Consider the following 19,949-nt stretch of genomic DNA (forward strand, 5'->3'; position numbering starts at 1 on the left):
ATGTTTCCCTTCCTTATGAATTGATTTGGGAACACCACAGGGAGAGGTGCAGGGCTCAGCATCCCTCCTGATTCAGGCCTGTGAATTTGGGGAACCCTCAGCCCCAAACTCCCTCTCATTCTTGCTCTACCTCCCCACAATAGTCATTCCCCTCCTTCTCCCTACGGAGCATCACACACCTTCTCCCTACCGAGCATCAGTCACCTTCTCCCTACCGAGCATCACACACCTTCTCCCAGCCCTACCCGACAGCAAACAATGGACCATAAACCAACCACCCAACACCTGGCTGTTCACACTGAAAGCATCTCTTCCAAGGGAAATCCAGGCAACAAGGCATTAACATGCAAAGCATCAAGAGGCAGAGCTGAGTGACCTTTCCTTGCACCCGGGTGCCAGGGAGGAGCCCGGCGCGGGGGCGGCTGCGAGCGCGGGGGCTGCGCCATGCACAGTCTAATTCGGCGATTACTGTCACACCGAGTCGTTTGTCACCCGCCCCGGGGAGACTCGGCAGACGTCAGCCCCTCCGATGCTCCCTTATTGCTGACTTAATCTTTACAGATTGAATTAAGATTGGGGGACTTTATCAGCGGAGGGAGCTGGGTGAAGGGTTAGGAGCGGGTTTGTGGGTGATGGGAGGGATGGAGGATTCCACCGGGTTTGTGGGTGATGGGAGGGATGGAGGATTCCACCGGGTTTGTGGGTGATGGGAGGGATGGAGGATTCCACCGGGTTTGTGGGTGATGGGAGGGATGGAGGATTCCATCCCCACCCAATTCAAAAGACCCCCCCCCCCTCCAAACCAATGCACCTTAAAACCCCACCTATTTTCCCCTGTAACCAAATTGCCTTTGAGATGCTCTTTGGAGGGAGCATCCTCCCCCCTCCCAGCCCATGGAGCAGAGGTGATTGCCTTCCACCTCGTTATTAATTCTCCAATAACACCAAGGGTTGTGCTGCTTTCATTAAGTGTCGTGGGCAAACGAGCTCCCTGCAGCCTCCCATCCTCTGAGCAGCCCACTAATTAGCAACAGGCAGGAGCAATCCCCCTCCCATTTCCCCCTTTTACTTGCTTATTAATTGTTGGTGAGTAATAAATAGACTTTGAGGGGAGGGAGGTGGGTGCTCCCAGAGCTGGGGGACACCCAATGTCAATCCCCTTTCCTTGGTTCCCTGGGGCTCTCAGCTGGGACAGCCCCTCTGAAGAAGGGAGGAAAAGGAGGTTGAGAGTCATTGCTTCCAGCTGCTGTTGGGGGGAAATAATCAGCATCCAAAGGAGGTGAATGTGTCCTGCTAACGAGGTCGAGACTTGTCATTAAGGGAGGATGGGGGTGGGGGCTGCAAAGTGCTGATGAATGCTGAGTGAAGCTGTGGCTGGGGGAGGATACTGATGGAGGAAAAATGCTGTGTGGCTCAGGGAAATTTGGTGCCAGCCTTGGTGAAGAAGCTTCATCCCCTTCACATGGCTTTGGTGGTTGGGCTGTGAACCCTCCTCGTGGCTAATCCAGGCTCCCTCTGGAGTCAGTGGAGAGAATCACCACAAAGCAGGTAATTAGGGGAAAACACCCCCAAAGCCACCCAACCCTTTCCCATCTGGGGAGCTGGCCTAACCTTTTGAGAAGCCAAGCTCCAAGGAGTGTAAGGTGAGCTTGAACCCTTATCCCTGTGGCCACATCTGTCTGTCCCCATCCCCACCCAGAGCCGGTGGCTGGGTGGGGTAACTGCTCACTGATGCTGATGTGCTCCTCCATGCAGCCTCTTACTGGGAAGGGATTGATTTAAACCTCAGAGCTCAAAGCTGAAAATCCTTCCTAAAGACCCAATCCCTTCCCTTCTCATTAGGATAATTGGTTTTCCTCACTCCATTTGCAAGCCCCTGGCTCATCCCTGTCGCTCCTTGGAGGACTTTGGCCCAGCTTGAGGATTATTGAGTTTCACGCTGAACTTCACGTTCAATCTGTTGAGGTTTAGGAGAGCTCAAGTATTTTTCCACCCTTTTTCTCACCCTGGAAACTCCTGAGGTTCAGTTACATCTCTGTGGGAAGCATCTGGCCCCTGTTGATTTACCCCCTCACACCCCATTTTTGCTCATGGTTTAAATCTTTCTGGCTTTTACATGTCAACACTGGTGCTCTGCCTGAATGCTTGGGATGCTCCTGTGGTATTTTCTGGCTTTTCTCTTCCAAGGACCAACAATTTCCCTTGAAAATCCCTAGAAAAGTCAAGAAAAAAGAGGGAAAGAGGCAGTTTCACCCCTATTTGCTACAACAACATCCCTGAGCTGGAGGGATTTCATCTCACTCCGAGCTTTTTCAGCTCATTTTTAGGAGAGATCTTGCTTCCAGCTCAGCTCTTCAGCTTTAAAAGCATAGATGTGGGGGTGTTTTTTGTTGTTGGCATCCAGCCCTTGGCTTTAATGGTCTTCAGCAGCTTGGGTTGACCTTTCTTTTGCAAGGCAATGCTTCAGGGCTCCGGCTGAGCTTCTCGGAGCCGCCTGTCCGGGCTCGTTGGCTTCTGGGGAAGATTCATGGGACCCATAAAAACATCAGTTTTCTTTTCTAAACAAAGCCATTGTAGGGGAGAGGCCAGAAGGAGGGAGGGAGGAAAGGGAGGGAGGGATGCTGTGCATTTCTTCCAAGCTGGCAAGTTGTTTATTTTGTTGCTGTAAATAAGGCAGCGGCGCTGGCAGAGCCTCCAGGTCGAGGGCAGGGGCTCAGACGTCTCCTGGCTGTCTCTCAGAGGCTCTTGACCCATGTGGGGAGAGATGGAGGTGGAGTGAAAATGGACTGGGATGCTCTGCACTGGAGCATCTGCAAGGGATCATAGAATGGTGGGGGTTGGAAGGGAGCTGCAGAGCTCATCCAGTCCAACCCCATTGCAGAAGCAGCTCCCACCTAGATCAGGTCACACAGGAATGTGTCCAGGGGGGTGTTGAAGCCTTCCAAGGAAAGAGACTCCTTGGATGTGCCCCAGGTTGGCTTTTCTGGAGGCTGCTCCTCACATTTTGGTTGGAAAAGATCTTTAAGACCATCAAGTCCCAGCCCAGCACTGACCCCTCAGCCCCAGGGCTTTGGGGTCCCTCCAGGGCTGGGCACTCCCCCAGCTCCCTGGGCAGCCTGGCACAGGGGCTCACACCCCTCTCAGGAAAACAGTTCTGCCTCAGCCCCAATCTCAACCTCCCTTGGGGGGCAACTTGAGCCCATTTCCCTTTGTCTTATCATTTGAACTCAAGTTCATCTTCCCAAGAGCTGGCTTCTGCTTCCCCCACCCTGAAAGTCAACGGACGACTCGAGACCTCTCCCAGGGTTGAGTTTCCACAAGGGAAATCATGTGGGTAATGAGCCTAAAAGTGGGATCCTCCCCCAGTTCTTGGTTACTCCCTCACTCCCATGAGGTTTGGACCATCCTCTTCCCAGCCCCAACAGGGAAGGAGGGGTCTCTGTGGGAAGCCATTGGCTGCATCCCGTAAGCGGCGGCTGATGGGGAATCAGGAGGAGCTGAGCTCAGAAAGAGCTCGTTGGCACTAAGGAACCTGCAGGCATCTACGGTAAAGAGAGATGGATCCTGACCAAAATGCCAGGGGACAGGCAGTAAATTACCTCCCCTTGATGGAGAAGCACTTTCATTTGGACCAAAGTGCACTTTGCATTCATTCCGTGGGAGCTCCAAGTGCACTTTAAATTAATGCACTTTCAACTCAAACCTTCAGTTAATTCAGATTTCCCTTCCCTGAGTGTTCCCTCAGAGGCACAGCCCCACTGCAGGACACAATCCAATGTCCTTTGGAGCTGGGAGAAGGGGGTTTTGGGTTGATTTCATCCCCATGATCGAAAACATAGCGTTGGGTCTGGTCTCCTGTCCCTGGAGAGATGTGGGCACCCACTTATTCATCTCCCAAAGGGACCAACGCTTCCTAAAGTCTTGTGGGAAGAGTAAACTCAGGTGCTTTTTGCAAAGCCACCAGGAATCTACCAAAATATGCCCCAAATCAGTGTCTCCCCTCCTTCTGTTGATCAGACAGAAGCCCATCATTCAGCTAAACCCAAAGGAGCTTAGCTTAGCTGGCAAAGTGGGATGGATCCCATCCCTCAGGAAGGTGGTTGAATCCCATCCTAGAAGGAGAAGAGCAGATCCTTAAGAGAGAGGTGGGTACAGGGGAGCTGGCACACTCTCAGTCCTCCCTTCATGGTGTTATTGGCAGAGCTGGAGAGCCCAGCAGCACCAAGCCATATCTATAAAGAGAGCATCCATCAGCATTAATCCCAATCAGCTTCTAAAGTGGATTATCTGCAGCACATGAAGCCCCTTTCTGGACATTTATTCAGAATTACAGTTGCTTTAATTCAGTTTAGCTTAATTCTCAAAGCTAAACCCAGTTAAGGCTGGCTGCATGTGGAACAAGGAGGTCCACACGTGGCTGTAACATGATTTAGCTGTCCCACTTTAAATTCACACCCTCAGCTGATGTATCAGCCCCCAGGGATGCAGCTTGAGGTGAAAGAAAGGATGACAACACCTTGCTCTTGGTCAGTTCTTTCAGTGAGTTGTCCTTTCCCTGTCAGAGCTGGATGTTCTGCCACCCCACTGAGTTGTGGTTGCATCCAGGAGAGTGAGGTGAGACCAAGTGATGTGCAAGGACAGGGATGTGGATCAGCCTGGGAAATCACCCTTGGAGCATCTGTGTGCCTCTGATGGCAACTGAGACCATCACACAGCCTGTGCTTGGAAGGGAGAAGGTTCTGATGATGGTAAAGGGGATCCTGAGGGGCTTCCAGATTGGCTGAGAGAGGCACAGTGGGATACAAAGCCCTCAGGATGGGGTTTTCCAGCCCTGATCAGAGTGAAGAGATGCTTGGAGAGGCACGTGGGGTTGATGGAACATCTGGTTGTGGTCACCAGTCAGGGGTGAGCAGAAGATGCAACAACCCTGGAGGATGGGTCTCTGGGTAGCTACACCCCTTCTGCAAGGACCAGCCAACCCCCAGGTCCTTTCCAGAGGCTGATTTCATCAGGCTTCCTCACCAGCCACATCATTTCACCACCTCCACTTACAGTGATGCCCCAGACACCTCACCAGGGTTGCCAGACTTCAGAAGGGAAAAGACTTTCCCAGCATAGAGGGGTCTCCTGCAGCCACCAAGGTGCCTTCAGGGGGGAAATTTGGACTACTCCAGGCTCAGGAGACCACCAAGCAGGATGAAACCCTCCAATCCTCAGAGTAAATGTTATCTACAGTAGAGACTGTGCTGGAATTTAGCTGCAAATGACCCCATCAAGTAAGGCACCAGGAGAGGAAATGCCTCCAGCAAGGCTCTGAGGGGGTTTCTTGACTTCTCCTTATTAATCATGGGAAAGCAAGCTGGTCCCTTCCCCTCCCATCAATCTCATGGTGGCCTCAGCCCTATTTCCCCTTCCCTTGGCTCATGGTGTGTCCCAGCTCTGCTCCCACGATGGGCAAACTGGGGAGGGAAAGTGCCCAGCAGCACCAAGCTCCTGGGGGTGTTAAGCAAATGTTTCCCTGCCCTGCTGAGCCCAGGCATTAAAATCCTGAGCTTTGCTTTAAATCCCTGGGATGAATTTCCTGCTGCCTCTGGAGTGTCTTTGTCTCTTTTGAGTTTCAAGATGGGCTTTTTATTCCTGGTGATGAGAGGAGGAGAAACTTGATCTCTTGAGGGTAAATTGAAGCTCGTGCCCTGTGTCTAGGCAGGACCTGGTGCCTGTCTCACAAGGTTCTTGTTGACTTGTGAGAGAAGCCTCAAAATACTGAACCTAGGAGGAGTTGTGAGTGTTTTACTACTGACCTAGGAGGTGATTCAGCATCTCCACCAGCTCTGATGGACCATCTTCAGGTGTGGTTGATGGAAAGCCAGCCATCACCAGTCTTAACCTCTCGAGGGAAAGGTGATGGGAAAGCAAAGACCTCACTGGACACAGAGTTCTAAACACCTCTGATCAATCCTTTCCTCTGGTGCAATTGGCTTTGATCTCCATTTCATCCACCCAAGACCCAAAGAGGAAAGGCTGAGGTTTGGAAGATGACAGAGCTGGCACAGCTCCTCCTTCCCTAAAGAAAGGCCAAAAAAGAGTCCCTGGTGTCTTCACATCGAACTGTCTTGTTTCCATTAGTTGATGGGCAGCTCCTGGATTGCCTCATCAGAGGGATTTTAACATGAACTGCTCTCCAGGTAACCATTATTCCATCTCAAAACCATTTCATTACCAAGGCAAATGTGTGTTTTAGCAATGCTCAGGTGGCCACTTAACATCATGTTTATCCCAGGCCAGAAGCGTCTCAAAATGAATGAGACTCTGAGATCCAGGTTCCTCTTCTGTTTAATGGACTTGGAGTTGTTTAAATCATCAGCTTCACTTCAATATCTCACTTAAACAGGGCCCATCTAGTTTTCCCCATTAAAAGTTCATTCATCACAAGGTGGGGATGTGTCTCTCCAAGGGGCTGCAGTGGAGAAGAAACTCATCCATGCTGTGTCATGGCCATGGTTTGGTTGCTTCTGTGCAGGGATGGACCATTTCTTGGCAGAACGAGCCCAAAATCAGCCAAAATACAACAGTACAGCCTCCATCCTCCCAGGAAATGTGGCTGGAATGGATAGGCTCAGCTCTGGTGATCTGTTCCATAGCCTGGAGGCTTTTCATGCTCCTCCTTTGAGCTGGAGACACCCCCTAAACTATTCCCCTGCCTCTGTGGTTGCTCCGTGGTGAGGCAGAGGAGAAGTATTGATGGGGACAAGCTGGTGGCAAAGGCCACCCTTGGGTGTCCACTTGAACATGGACTATGGAGAGGAGCTGGGGAGCAAAGAGCAAAGCCAGATGGTGGGAGAGAGGGTGGGCAGAGTCTGACAAGGTGTTGGTTCCTGCTGCTGGGGTCTTGCATTGAGATTTAGGACCAGAGACAACCACATGCACCCAGCCCCTGTGATGGAGTGTCCAGCCACAGCAACTGGTAAACCCCAACACTTTAAGCAAGGAGAATCCCTGCAGCATAAACACAGCCCAACCTTCCACTCACTCTTCACCCCTTTTTAGTCCCTCTGCAGCCACAGATTGACCCCCTGAGGCACCAACCTCCTCCAAAACGACCCTCCCTGAGCTGCCAGCTCCGTGACTTTGTCGTCTCCTTGTGATATTCATGTGTGGAGGTTAGAAATGTAAATACAGCCTGGCTGTCCCCACTTTGATTCATGCTTTGGGATCAAATCACACGTGCCTTCCTCCCCCCCCAACCCTGCCTGCAATAAATCTCCTCATGGTAACTCCACCTGAATTGTTCTTTGTGTGTTTCTCGGCTCAGGGTGAAGGATGGAGGCTGGGAGGGAGCTGCACAGCCCCAGGCTGATGCTTTGCATGGGGTTTGCCCTCAAGCTGATCCAGCATCTCTGTTGCAGAGGCCAGAGAAAGAAAGGAAAGAGTGGTTTATGAGGGGATTTGATGTGTTATGAACCCTGGATCTTGGAATCCCACCCTGGGGGTAACAGCTTGAGAGGTCGGGGTTTGGGCTGGGAGGAGGGATGAGGTCAGGGCAATGGTGGAGCCAGGATGAAAAGGGGTCAGGTGTCCCCTTCCCTTTGCTGTTCCATCACCTTGGGTCCTTTTGGCTGCCCAGAAGATGAGATCCATCTGCTCATGGACCTCAAGGTCAGTGGAAGGAGCTTGGTACATCCAGAGCTTGACTCCTTGCACTGGAGAGGGGTGTCTGAGCCTGATGTCTCATCCCAGGAAGCTGAACTCAGAAAGAAACTGTCTCAGCTCCCCATGACCATGTAGGAGCCAGGATTCGGGCTCACCTTGTCCCCAAGACCTGGAAGCCAAGGGTGAGACATTCCCTGGCCAGGCTGGCACATCCTTGGGTGGGTGTTGGTGGGATACTCAGGGCATTTTCTCCCCAAGGAATGTCCAAGTCCTCTCAGCCAAAGAAGAATTGACCAAATTCCACCTAAACCCACCCCATTTTCCCCTGGAAAGGGTCAGTCACGAACTAGACAAGGTCCATCCCAGCAAGGACTTGAGCCAACCCAATTCATATCCCCCCTCCTTGAACGAGTCAGGAGCAGCCATGTGAAGCCAGCAGCAGCCCCTTGGCCAAGGACTTGAATCTTGGAGGCAGTTTGGAGACCCCCACACTCACGTCAGGGCTCCCCTGGGGCTCGTCCTTTCCCTGACACCAGACTCTCCACATACCAAAACTCCCTCTGATTAAGATAACACAGAGCAAAGCCTCAGTGGGAAACTGGGCTGAGTTCAGAGATGAGGATTCCAGGATTAAAAGGAGGAGGGGATGTGTAGACATAAAAACCCTCACAGGCTTGCAGAAAGCTTGGAGCCAATTGCAGAGCCCTTGATGTCTCTGGCTGAGCTGAAAAGCCAGGGAGGGAGTTGAGCATCGAAGACTCTGTGGCTAATAACAGAAGTAAAAAGTTGTTAATCAGGCATGTGACCCTATAAAATAAAAGGGAATAATTGAAAAGATATCTAATTTATCTATTGAATGCCTCCAACGCTCCCTTTATCACTTAGATGGACAGAATATAATTGGTGTGGTGAAAGCCATCAATCTTAGGAAGTGGGCTTTCTGTACAAGATACAACTATTACTGTCAGATTATGACACCATAATATCAAGATCAATGACATTTTAAATGCACTCCAGTTATGGGCAATTGGTGACAATAAAAACAGTGACAAATTGATGAAACAAGAGCCAAATGATCTGGTGTCTAAAATAAACCATAAATAATCTTCTTTGAGGGGGGAAAAAGAGGGGGAAAAGGGGGGGAATCTGCCCAGTTGGTGCTGGTGGGGGAGAACTTCCATGGATCCATTCATCCAGGGAGGGAATGGTCCCATTTGCTTCAAGGGGCAACTTTCTGTGTTGATTTAGGGGCTCGTTCCCATGTGGCTTGAGCTCGTTATCATTAGTGTAATTACTGCAAGGCTCTCCCTTAGTTGCTCCAAACTGAAGAGTCCCAGTTGTGCTGTAAACCACGAGGTGTTTTGGTTCCATACTGTGGCACTGGGATGCTGGTGATCCCTCCTGAGGGTCCCACTGGCTCCCAGACCCTTCCCCAAACTGCTGTCACCCAGCTGGGATGGGCAGGAAGAAAAGACCTCAAGGAATGAAACAAAGACCTCAAGGTCTGACCTCAAAGAACAGGAGGATAGATCCAAAAGGAATGGATCCAAGAGGATCCAAGAGGAACAGGCCTGGTAAGAACAGATCCTATAGGAATGAGTCCTACTGAAATGGATGCTGCAGGGAGAGATTCCATGAGAAGAGATCCCATAAGAATGGATCCCAGGGAAGTGCATCCTGGATCTTATAGGAGCAGATTCCCCAGGAAGAGATCCCATGGGAATGTGTCCAATAGGAACAGTTCCTATAGAGACACATCCCAGAGAAATGGATCCCATAGGAATAGATCCTATAGGGATGGATCCTGTAGAGATGGATCCTGTAACATGGATCCTATAGGGATGGATCCTATAGGGATGGATCTTATAGAGATAGATCCTATAGGGATGGATCCTGTAGAGATGGATCCTATAGAGATGGATCCTGTAGGGATGGATCCTGTAACATGGATCCTATAGGGATGGATCCTGTAGAGATGGATCCTGTAGAGATGGATCCTATAGGGATGGATCCTGTAGGGATGGATCTTATAGAGATAGATCCTATAGGGATGGATCCTGTAGGGATGGATCCTATAGGGATGGATCATGTAGGGATGGATCCTGTAGAGATGGATCCTATAGAGATGGATCCTATAGGGATGGATCCTGTAGGGATGGATCCTGTAACATGGATCCTATAGGGATGGATCCTGTAGGGATGGATCCTGTAACATGGATCCTATAGGGATGGATCCTGTAGGGATGGATCCTATAGGGATGGATCCTATAGGGATGGATCCTGTAACATGGATCCTATAGGGATGGATCCTGTAGGGATGGATCCTATAGGGATGGATCCTGTAGAGATGGATCCTATAGAGATGGATCCTATAGGGATGGATCCTGTAGGGATGGATCCTGTAACATGGATCCTATAGGGATGGATCATGTAGGGATGGATCCTGTAGAGATGGATCCTATAGAGATGGATCCTATAGGGATGGATCCTGTAGGGATGGATCCTGTAACATGGATCCTATAGGGATGGATCCTGTAGGGATGGATCCTATAGGGATGGATCCTACAGGGATGGATCATGTAGGAATGCAACTGAAACACAAACTATAGGAACAGATCCAGTAAGAAAGTGTCCTGTTGGAATGGATCCCATAGGAACAGATCTTGCCATGAATCCATGAGGAGAGGAGAGGAGAGGAGAGGAGAGGAGAGGAGAGGAGAGGAGAGGAGAGGAGAGGAGAGGAGAGGAGGAGGAGGAGGAGGAGGAGGCTCTGATGGTGGGAGGAAGCTCTCTGCCAAATTCAGTTCAAAGCAGAGAGACCCCAACACTTCTGTTACCAGACACAGACAGGGCTCAGTTCCCACCCCAAAACAAGGCAATGGATTGGCCCAACTCTGCTTCCCCAGGGAAACTGAGGCAGGGAACTGACTGCTGGGGAGAGAAGGAGCCACCCCCACTTCTCCATGGCCCACTGAGGACAACGGGTCCACCTCACCTGGATGTGAGTCCCACCCATCTCCAGGCAGCTCCATCCCTCTCTGGCATCCTCCCTGTCCATCATAACATCCAACTCTGGGGTGAAGCCACTTCATTAAGCTCAGGGAGAGGCCTCAGAGCTGCAGCTGCCTCTGTCTCTGCTCCCCAGCAGCATCACTCAGGGCCATGGCCATAGCAGGAGCCTTTCACACTGAAATATGAGCCATTTAGAGAACAGGGCACAAAAGAAATAAACCAACTTTTAGCTTGATAAAAAGATCCAGAGAGTAAATACATTAATAGGAGGTAATTGAAAACTCAGGGGCAATCCTGAAGCAATCATCAAGCCCATCCATAACATCCAGCTCTGGGGTGAAGCCACTTCATTAAGCTGCTCTGGCTCCTTTGGAGGGAGATGGCACAGGGCTGAGGGGATGCACACCTCCATGCCCCCCCAGAGTGGAATCCCCCAGCTCCTGTCACCCCCAGCCTCCCCTCACTCCACACACTGCCTGGTGTCATCTCTGCCTTTAGCCCCAAAGACCCCCCCAGAGTCCTGTCTCTCCCACTCAGACCCCTCCCTCAGCCCCTCTGCAGCCCTAGAGAGACCTTGCCAGCCCCAACCTTCACTTAGAGGCTTGCCCAGACCTCCTAAGACCTCCCCCTACCAACCCAGGAGACCCTTGGAGGCACCTCAGCCTCCATTTATAGAGCTGACCAGACCCTGGGACCCCCCCAGCCTCAATCTATGAAGCTGTCTGTGCCCTCCAGGAGCCTGAGACCCCCCCCAACCACCACCACCACCAGTCTGTGGGGCTTGATAAAAAGATCCAGAGAGTAAATACATGGCTAGGAGGGACCTGAAAGCTCCAGGGGTAATCCTGAGGCAATCACCAGCTTCATCCTTGGGGCCAGCCAGGGGGATGGAGCGCTGCAGCTTCTACACATCACAGCCCGGGTGTTTTATGGGGCTGGGGCTCAGAGTGGAACAGCCATGTCATATTTAGATTTCTAATTATCTTCCTGAGATGCTTCAGTGGCTTTTTTTTTTTCCCTCCCCCTCCCTCCTCTCCTGTCTCCTGCTCTCAGAGGCTGAACAAAGAGAGAGCCAGGGAACTGCAGCGAGGAGCAAAGCGGCCGTGAGCCATAAAAGAGAGAGAGGACAAGGTAGCAGAGAGTGGAAAAGAGCAAGATGTTCCCTCTCCCCTTCCTGGGATGGCTGCTATTAATATGCCAGGAGTGGGTCTGCTCTGTAAATGGGCAGCTGAGGAGTCTGTGGGCTCTGTGTGTGTGTGTTTAATGTGGGGAGTTTCTTTGCAGCTGCTTTGCAATTTGTTTCCTCTCCACTGGTCCTGAGCAGCAGAATCTGTTCTCAGCATCCTCCCCTCCTGCCTCTTGTCTCTCCCAAATGCCTGTCCTTGGGATGGGATCTCCTCATGAGCTGCCCCTGGGGATGCAGCAGAGACTGAGATGCTGCCATCCTCCTCTCCTGCCTCTTGTCTGTCTTTGGGATGGGATCTCCTCATGAGCTGCCCCTGGGGATGCAGCAGAGGCTGAGATGCTGCCATCCTCCTCTCCTGCCTCTTGTCTGTCCTTGGGATGGGAACTCCTCATGAGCTGCCCCTGGGGATGATGGAGGGACCCATGGAGTCCCCACAGGTGGGAGTGGGGTGATTTGGGACAGGGGCAGCTCAGGAGCAGAGGTAACCCTGCACCTCTCCTGCCATGGAAACCCATTGGGGCTCCTCCCTGGAGGAGGCTGCTCATGGTTTGATGGGATACTCATCCTCCTGCATCCTATGGAGGAAGGTGAATGGTCTTCTCCATCCAATCCTCCATCCTTCCCTGTCTCACTCCATTCCTGCCTCTATACTTCCCTCTATCTTTCCCTCCATTCATTCCTTCACCCCTCCCTGTCTCACTCCATCCTTTTCTCCATCCTTTCCTGCCTCATCACATCCCTCCCTCTCTCTCCTTGCCTCCCTCCATCCCTCCATCCCTTCATCCTTCCCTCCTTCACTTCATTCTTTTCTCCATCCCTCCATCCTTCCCTCCCTCCATCCCTTCATCCTTCTGTATCTCACTCTGTCCTTCCTTCCTTCCATCCCTCCCTCCATCCCTTCATCCCTCCCTCTCTCCATCCCTCCATCCTTCCATCCCTCCATCCCTTCATCCCTTCATCCTTCTGTATCTCACTCTGTCCTTCCCTCCTTCCATCCCTCCCTCCTTCCCTCCATCCCTCCCTCCCTCCATCCCTTCATCCCTCCCTCTCTCCATCCCTTCATCCCTCCCTCCATCCCTCCATCCCTCCCTGCCTCCCTCCATCTCTCCATCACCCTCCCCCCACCACCCAGCCACAATCCACACCACTAAGAGAGGTGTAAATCTCCTCCCTCCCCAAAGCCCAGACCCTCCCCCGCCGGAGGTGCCTCGGAGGAGCCCGGAGGAGCCGGATCCGCCGGGGGCAGCGTCTCCCCGGCTCTGCCCGGCCGCTCCTCCCCGTCCCTCCCCGTCCCTCCGGCAAAGCCTCTGCGATCCGGCGGCGAGCGGGACATAAATCTCGAGGTCAGAGCTAATACCCATTAACAAGCCACGCTGCTTGTAGGTGATTGCGAGGGATTCTTTATAAGGCTTTTGCAGATGAATGGACTGCCTGGAGCCATAAATACACCGAGCCACGGCCTCCTGCCTCCGGCACCGATGCTCTGACCACGCTCCACTTGTTTCCTCCCCTGTGGAAGGATGATTCCTGGGCACAGGCTCCCTCTGATGTGGGATGCTCTGCAAATATCCCCTCCCTGAGTGTCCCCAGGAAGCTGGAGGTACTGGATGGACTGCTGAGCTGATGGTGCCACACCTCCAGCATCCCTTTGGGGACCCTGGGTGGGACCAGTTGGGTCATCCAGAGTGATGCTGGATTCAGGAGATGCTGTGGAAAACGTTTCAGCTTTGGGAAACGTTTTGCAACAGAAGGGTCAGTGGAAACTGGGGAGAAGGAGGCACTCAGAGCCCTTCATGTGCTCATCCCAGTGTTTCCTGCTTGCATCAACACATCACTGGGCAGGAGAGCTGTATCCTCCATCCCAAACCTGAGGCTTTCGTTCCCTAAGGAGCCTTTTTTTTTGGCCCTGGTTGGAAATTTCACCCCTCAATAAACATGTTCCTAAATGTCAAGGCAGGGATGGGTGTTTCTGGGAGTGTCCATCCGTGCTGCTGAGCCCTGAGGATGTAACACTGGGAAATGGGGCAGCAGAAGTGGGAAACATCCTCCTGGCATCCATGGGTTCAGCAGCACCCCCCTGGGAAATGAATCTGATGGAAGAGAAGCATCCCAACGTGGCCAAGTCCATGCCTCAGGCTTTCCCAGAGAGCCATCCAAAGCTGTTGGTGGGTCTGAACATCAAGGAGCTGCCCTTCTTGCTGTGGGGTGCAGGTGGAGGTGGCCACTGAGACTTGGCTTTTCCTTCCCTGGGGTGTTCTGTTCATTCCCAAGCCCTGCAGGAGCCTGTTCCCACCCTCCCTCTGCTCCAGCCAGCACCAATGCCATGGCAGTCACCCATTTGGGTGGATTCCTGCACCATGGAAACAGAACCCACCCCAAAACCTCTCCAGTACCTTGAGATACATGTCCCCATCCCACTGCCACTGGAGCCACTGGATCCAGACAGCTCCCAGTCCCAGCAGCCGCCCTCTCCAATGCCAAACAGATAAATAAGGAGAAGAGAGAAAGATGGAGCTGACAAAGAGCCCCAGAGGGAGCAGAGCCCTGGGATCTTCTCACCCTGTGCAAAATGCATCACAGGCAGGCAGGGCTGGGTAAATCCTGGGGATTTATGGCTCCTTCTCCCCTCCAGCCACCTCTTTGCATCCTCCTCAGCTCTGGTGGGAGTTTAAGCGCTGCTCTCCTGGGCTCTGGCTGGGAGCAGCTTTGGATCTGCTCTGGCACCTCTGGTGAAAGAAACCAAGCAAGAAAGGAAGGCAGGGAGCTGGGAAAGAGGCTGAGTTTACCCTGAGGCTCAGTGGTTGATGAAACCTGTGAGATGAGATGGGCAAAATCCTTAAGAAAGGGTAAAATCTGGTTTTGAGCTTTGGGATAGTCCAAGCTCATGGTTGATCCCCAGAGCTCTGAGCTCACCTCACCAAATCCTCCTTCCAGTAGCACTGTGCCACCATCTCCATCACCCACATGCAAGCTTGGAATGAGGATTAATGGGGTTTTCCTCATTAAAGTGGCTGGGGCTGAGCCTTTCAAGTTGTGGCCCAAGTCATCAGTAAAGCCAAGGTGTCCCAAGGCCACCCAAGAGGAGTGGCACTGTCTCACTGCTCTGTGGTCCTGCCCAAACCTTCAGTTGGGTCCCAACTCAACACCAAAACCAATGTCAAAGGACACCCACTGGCAGTGACATTGTCCCACTGCTCTGGGGCTCTGCCCAAGCCATGAGTTGGGACCCACATCATCATCAAAATCAATGTCAAAGGACACCCAACAGCATTGACTTCATCCCACTGTGCTGGGAGGAACTTGCTCCTCACCCTCAAGGACCTCAAGGTCTCAAAGGCTCTTTTGATTTGGTGTCCAAACATGATGTTCAGCCTTTAAGGACATTGAAGCAGAGCAAGTAAAGGTGGGTAGAGAAGTCCATGGTCAATCCTCATCCTTCTTCATCAAATCATAGGGTGATGGGGGTGGGAAGGGACTTTTAGAGCTCATCCAGCCCAACCCCCTGCAGCAGTAGCTCCCACCTAGGTCAGGTCACACAGGAATGTGTCCAGGGGGGTGCTGAAGAGCTCCAAGGGAGGAGCCTCCACACCCTCCCTGGGCAGCCTGGGCCAGGGCTCCCTCAGCTCACACTGAAATGCTTCTTCCTTGTGTTCAATGCAACTGGTTGTGTTCCAGCTCCATCCCATCAGCCCTTGTCCTGGTCCAACAGCAGAAAGCGCTGCCCCAACCTCCTGCCACCCACCATGGCCACACTGTGGAGCTGTTCATGAGCTCCCCCTGAGCTCAGTCTCCTCTGCTCCAGGCTGAACAGCCCCAGGTCCCACAGCCTTTCCTCAGCAGAAGATGCTGCAGTGCCCTGAGCATCTGGGTGTCCCTGCACTGGCCTCTCTGCAGCAGTTCCCTGTCCCTCTGCAGCTGGGCAGCCCAGCACTGGCCCCAGGACTTTCAGCAGCAGAGAGGAGGGAAAAAAACCCATCAGGAAAAGCAGGTGGGAGCTTTGTTCTTTACTGGAAGGAGCAGAGAGTGGAGGGAAGGCGTCAGAGCGGAGCCTGTGCATGTGGCAGAGCTTGTTACGACGAGGCGGCAACTCGTTTACACTCATTAGCAAACGAGGGGAGAGAGAGAGGGAGAGGGGAAGCAGGACTGATGCTGCAGTGGGGAAAAATTAAGAGGGAACATTAGGCATGACTTGAGTGCTGGAGGGACCGTGGGGGAGCAGGAACAGCTGTTGAAGCTGTTTGAGGGGTGTGGGAGGGGAGAAGCTCCTGGCGGGGGACCCATTCGTTGAGGATGCTTTAGGGGTAATGGAGCCTTGTCAGGGAGGCAGTTGGCTCTGAGGTGGGGGGGAATGGTGTTTGCCCTGCACCTCTTTAACCACCCTCTCTGTGGGGGGGAGAAATACATCAGGGTGAGTGTTTTCCCACCCTCAAATGAACCATTTGTGAGTGTAAACATCAAACTGCAACGTGGTCCATTGGGGGGGGGGGGGTGTTCATTTATTGACACCCTCAACCCCCCTTAAAATGGTTTCTGCTTTCCTCTCCTGGCCTTGGGAAACCAAAAAGAGCCCCCTCCCCAAGCCTGAGAGTTTGGAGATGGGGAAGGTGATACTTGCTGAGGGCTGAAGGAGTGCTGGGAAATGCTCCCAGCACGCACCTCGGCTGGAGCAAGCAGGAGCTACAAATAAACCACTCAAACGGACGGCTCTTGTTCTAATCACCCCATAAAATGTGTTTAAGCCACCAGCCAGAGACTTTCCAGAGGCTTTATTTATCTATTTATTATTGCTGCTGACCAGAGCATCCTTCTCCTAAAGAGCCCTGTGCCAAGTGCTGTGAGTTATGCAAAGGCAGGAGGGGAGTGAAGAGGGGAGGGGGGGGAGGTGCTGCTGTAACTCACACCAGCAGCTCGAGGGAGGGGATTTGGGAGGGGGTAGAGAGCACCCCAGACCTCTCCACAGAAGGTTTGTGCCCCTCTGAGAGCCCATGGGGAGGAAATGCTGGCTCAGGTGAGGGTGCAGGGGCTGGGATGCTGCTGTCCCAGGGTTTGGAGGGATGCTGGAGTCTCAAATGGAGCATTTGGGGGGTTATTTTTAGTGGGGAAAAGTGTTTTCAGCCACTTTGAGTTATTTTTTGAGCTGTTCCTCCCTCAAACCCTTTGTGGAGGGTGTGCACAGAGGCTTCTCCCAGCTTCCTTCAGCTCTCCAACTCCTGGCATCTCCCAAGTGGGATGTTGGTGGTGTGGATGCCACAATGAGGGGTTGACATGTTCCAAGGTGGCACTGGGATGCTCCAAGGTGCACTGGGATGTTCTGAGGTGGCACTGGGATGCTCCAAGCTGGTGGGATGCCTCAAAGTGGCAGAGGGATGCTCTGATGTGGCACTGGGATGCTCCAGGGTGGCACTGGGATGTTCTGAGGTGGCACTGGGATGCTCCAAGCTGGTGGGATGCTCCAAAGTGGCAGAGGGATGCTCTGATGTGGCACTGGGATGCTCCAGGGTGCACTGGGATGTTCTGAGGTGGCAGAGAGATGTTCTGAGGTGGACACTGGGATGCTCCAAGCCGGTGGGATGCCCCAAAGTGGCAGAGGGATGCTCCAACATGGCACTGGGATGCTCTGATGTGGCACTGGGATGCTCCAAGGTGGCACTGGGATGTTCTGAGGTGCCAGAGGGATGTTCTGAGGTGGCACTGGGATGCTCCAAGCCGGTGGGATGCTCCAAAGTGGCAGAGGGATGCTCCAACATGGCACTGGGATGCTCTGATGTGGCACTGGGATGCTCCAAGGTGGCACTGGGATGTTCTGAGGTGGCACTGGGGATGCTCCAAGGTGGCACTGGGATGTTCTGAGGTGGCAGAGGGATGCTCTAAGGTGGCACTGGGATGTTCTGAGGTGGCACTGGGATGCACCAGCTGGTGGGATGCTCCAAAGTGGCAGAGGGATGCTCCAACATGGCACTGGGATGCTCTGATGTGGCACTGGGATGCTCCAATCTCTCCTCCATGCAGCCAAACCTTGTCCTCACCGGAGACACTGGGGCCTACAGCAGGAGAGGCAAATCCCCCATCCCCTGCCCCACCCCTCACAAGCCCTTGGCAGGAGCAGAGGGAAACACCAGCAGAGCCATGGAAGGGTTAGAGTTGGCCCAGAGTGGGATTTGGGGGATGTGGCTGCAATTTGGGGTGATGCAGCTGTGGTTTGGGGGAGGGCTGTGATTGCTTCTCTTGGGGAAACTGGGGACTTTGGACTATTTTAGGCCCTTTTGAGCCTTTTCCCTCCCCACTTGGCTGATCCAGGAGCAGCATTTGGCTGAACACGAGCTGAAAAATCCACACATCCACTGATCCTCCCCCCTTCTCCTGCCTTCACCTCCCCACCCCAAACAGGGGGGAAGCAGCACCTACATCCCCCCTCAAACCATTTCCCTGCAGGAAGGGCTGCTGAGGCTCAGAGCAAAACCACCACACCCCTTACAAACAGTTTAACTCCCAATTCCCTTTTGGCTTCCTTTTGCCTTTCCGCCCTTTCCTTCCTTTCCTCTTCTGCTTCCTTTTCCTGCCTCATTTTCCTGTCCTTTTTCTTTCCCTTGTTCCTATCCTTTCATTCCCTTTCTTCCCTTTCCTGTCATTTCCCTTTCCGCCGATGCCTCCCTTTCCTTTTTCCCTTTTTCCCCCCATGCCTCCTTTCCTTTCCCATCCTTGCTTTCTTTCCTTTCCCTTTCCTTCCTTTCCCTTTCCCTTTCCCTTTCCCTTTCCCTTTCCCTTTCCCTTTCCTTCCCTTTCCCCATTCCTCCCTTTCCCTTTCCCCATCATTTCCCTTTCCCTTTCCCTTTCCCTTCCCTTTCCCCATCCTTTCCCTTTCCCTTCCCTTTCCCAATCCTCCCTTTCCTTTCCCCTTTCCTTTCTTCATCCTTCCTTTCCTTCCTTTCCTTTCCCTTCCCTTTCCCTTTCCCTTTCCCTTTCCCCATCCTCCTTTCCTTCCTTTCCCTTCCTTCCTTCCCTTTCCCTTCCTTCCTCCCTTTCCCCATCCTTTCCCTTTCCCTTCCCTTTCCCAATCCTCCTTTCCCTTTCCCTTTCCTTTCTTCATCCTCCTTTCCCTTTCCCTTTCCCTTTCCCTTCCCTTCCTTCCTTCCCTTCCGTTTCCCCATCCTCCCTTTCCCTTTCCCCATCATTTCCCTTTCCCTTTCACCCTTTCCCTTCCCTTTCCTCCCCATCCTTTCCCTTTCCCTTCCCTTTCCCAATCCTCCCTTTCCCTTTCCCTTCCCTTTCCCTTTCCCTTTCCCTTTCCCTTTCCCTTTCCCCATCCTTCCTTTCCCTTTCCCCTTTCCCTTTCCCTTTCCCTTTCCCTTCCCTTCCCTTTCCCATCCTTTCCTTCCCTTCCCTTTCCCAATCCTCCTTTCCCTTTCCCTTCCTTTCTTCATCCTTCCTTTCCTTTCCCTTTCCCTTTCCCTTTCCCTTTCCCTTTCCCTTTCCCATCCTTCTTTCCCTTTCCCTTTCCCTTTCCCTTTCCCTTTTCCCTTTCCCTTTCCCTTTCCTCCCTTTCCCATCCTCCCTTCCCTTTCCCTTCCTTTCTTCATCCTTCCTTTCCCTTCCCTTTCCTTTCCCTTTCCCTTTCCCTTTCCCTTCCCTTTCCCTTTCCTTCCCAATCCTCCCTTTCCCTTTCCCTTTCCTTTCTTCATCCTTTCCTTTCCCTTTCCCTTTCCCTTTCCCTTTCTTTCCCTTTCCCTTTCCCTTTCCCTTTCCCTTTCCCCATCCTTCCTTTCCCTTTCCCTTTCCCTTTCCCTTTCCCTTTCCCTTTCCCTTTCCCTTTCCCTTTCCCCATCCTTCCTTTCCCCTTTCCCTTTCCCTTTCTTCCTTTCCCTTTCCCTTTCCTTCCCTTCCCTTTCCCCATCCTTTCCCTTCCCTTTCCCTTCCCTTTCCTTTTCCCCTCAATTTCCCTTCTTCCTTCCTTCCTTTGCCTTTCTCTTTTCCTTCCTTTCCATTTCCCATTCTCCTTCCCTTTCCCCTCTTCCTTCCTTTTCCTTCCCCTTTTCCCTTTCTTCTTCCACTTTCTCTCCCTTTTCATTTCCATTCCCCCCTCCCCTTTTCTTCCCCTTTCCCA

General features: G+C 52.6%; 1 protein-coding gene across 1 annotated transcript in view; it reads right to left on the reverse strand.

Moving 5' to 3' along the window:
- Nucleotides 1-2,463: 2,463 nt before the first annotated feature.
- The window catches only part of SMUG1 (single-strand-selective monofunctional uracil-DNA glycosylase 1), a 25,631-nt gene continuing 8,145 nt past the window's right edge, over nt 2,464-19,949 (reverse strand). The window contains 1 exon segment of the mRNA XM_062015320.1: nt 2,464-2,514. Within this exon segment, the coding sequence (XP_061871304.1) occupies nt 2,464-2,514 (51 nt within the window).

Source organism: Colius striatus, chromosome 26 (assembly GCF_028858725.1).
Source record: "Colius striatus isolate bColStr4 chromosome 26, bColStr4.1.hap1, whole genome shotgun sequence".
Classification (NCBI taxonomy): domain Eukaryota; kingdom Metazoa; phylum Chordata; class Aves; order Coliiformes; family Coliidae; genus Colius; species Colius striatus.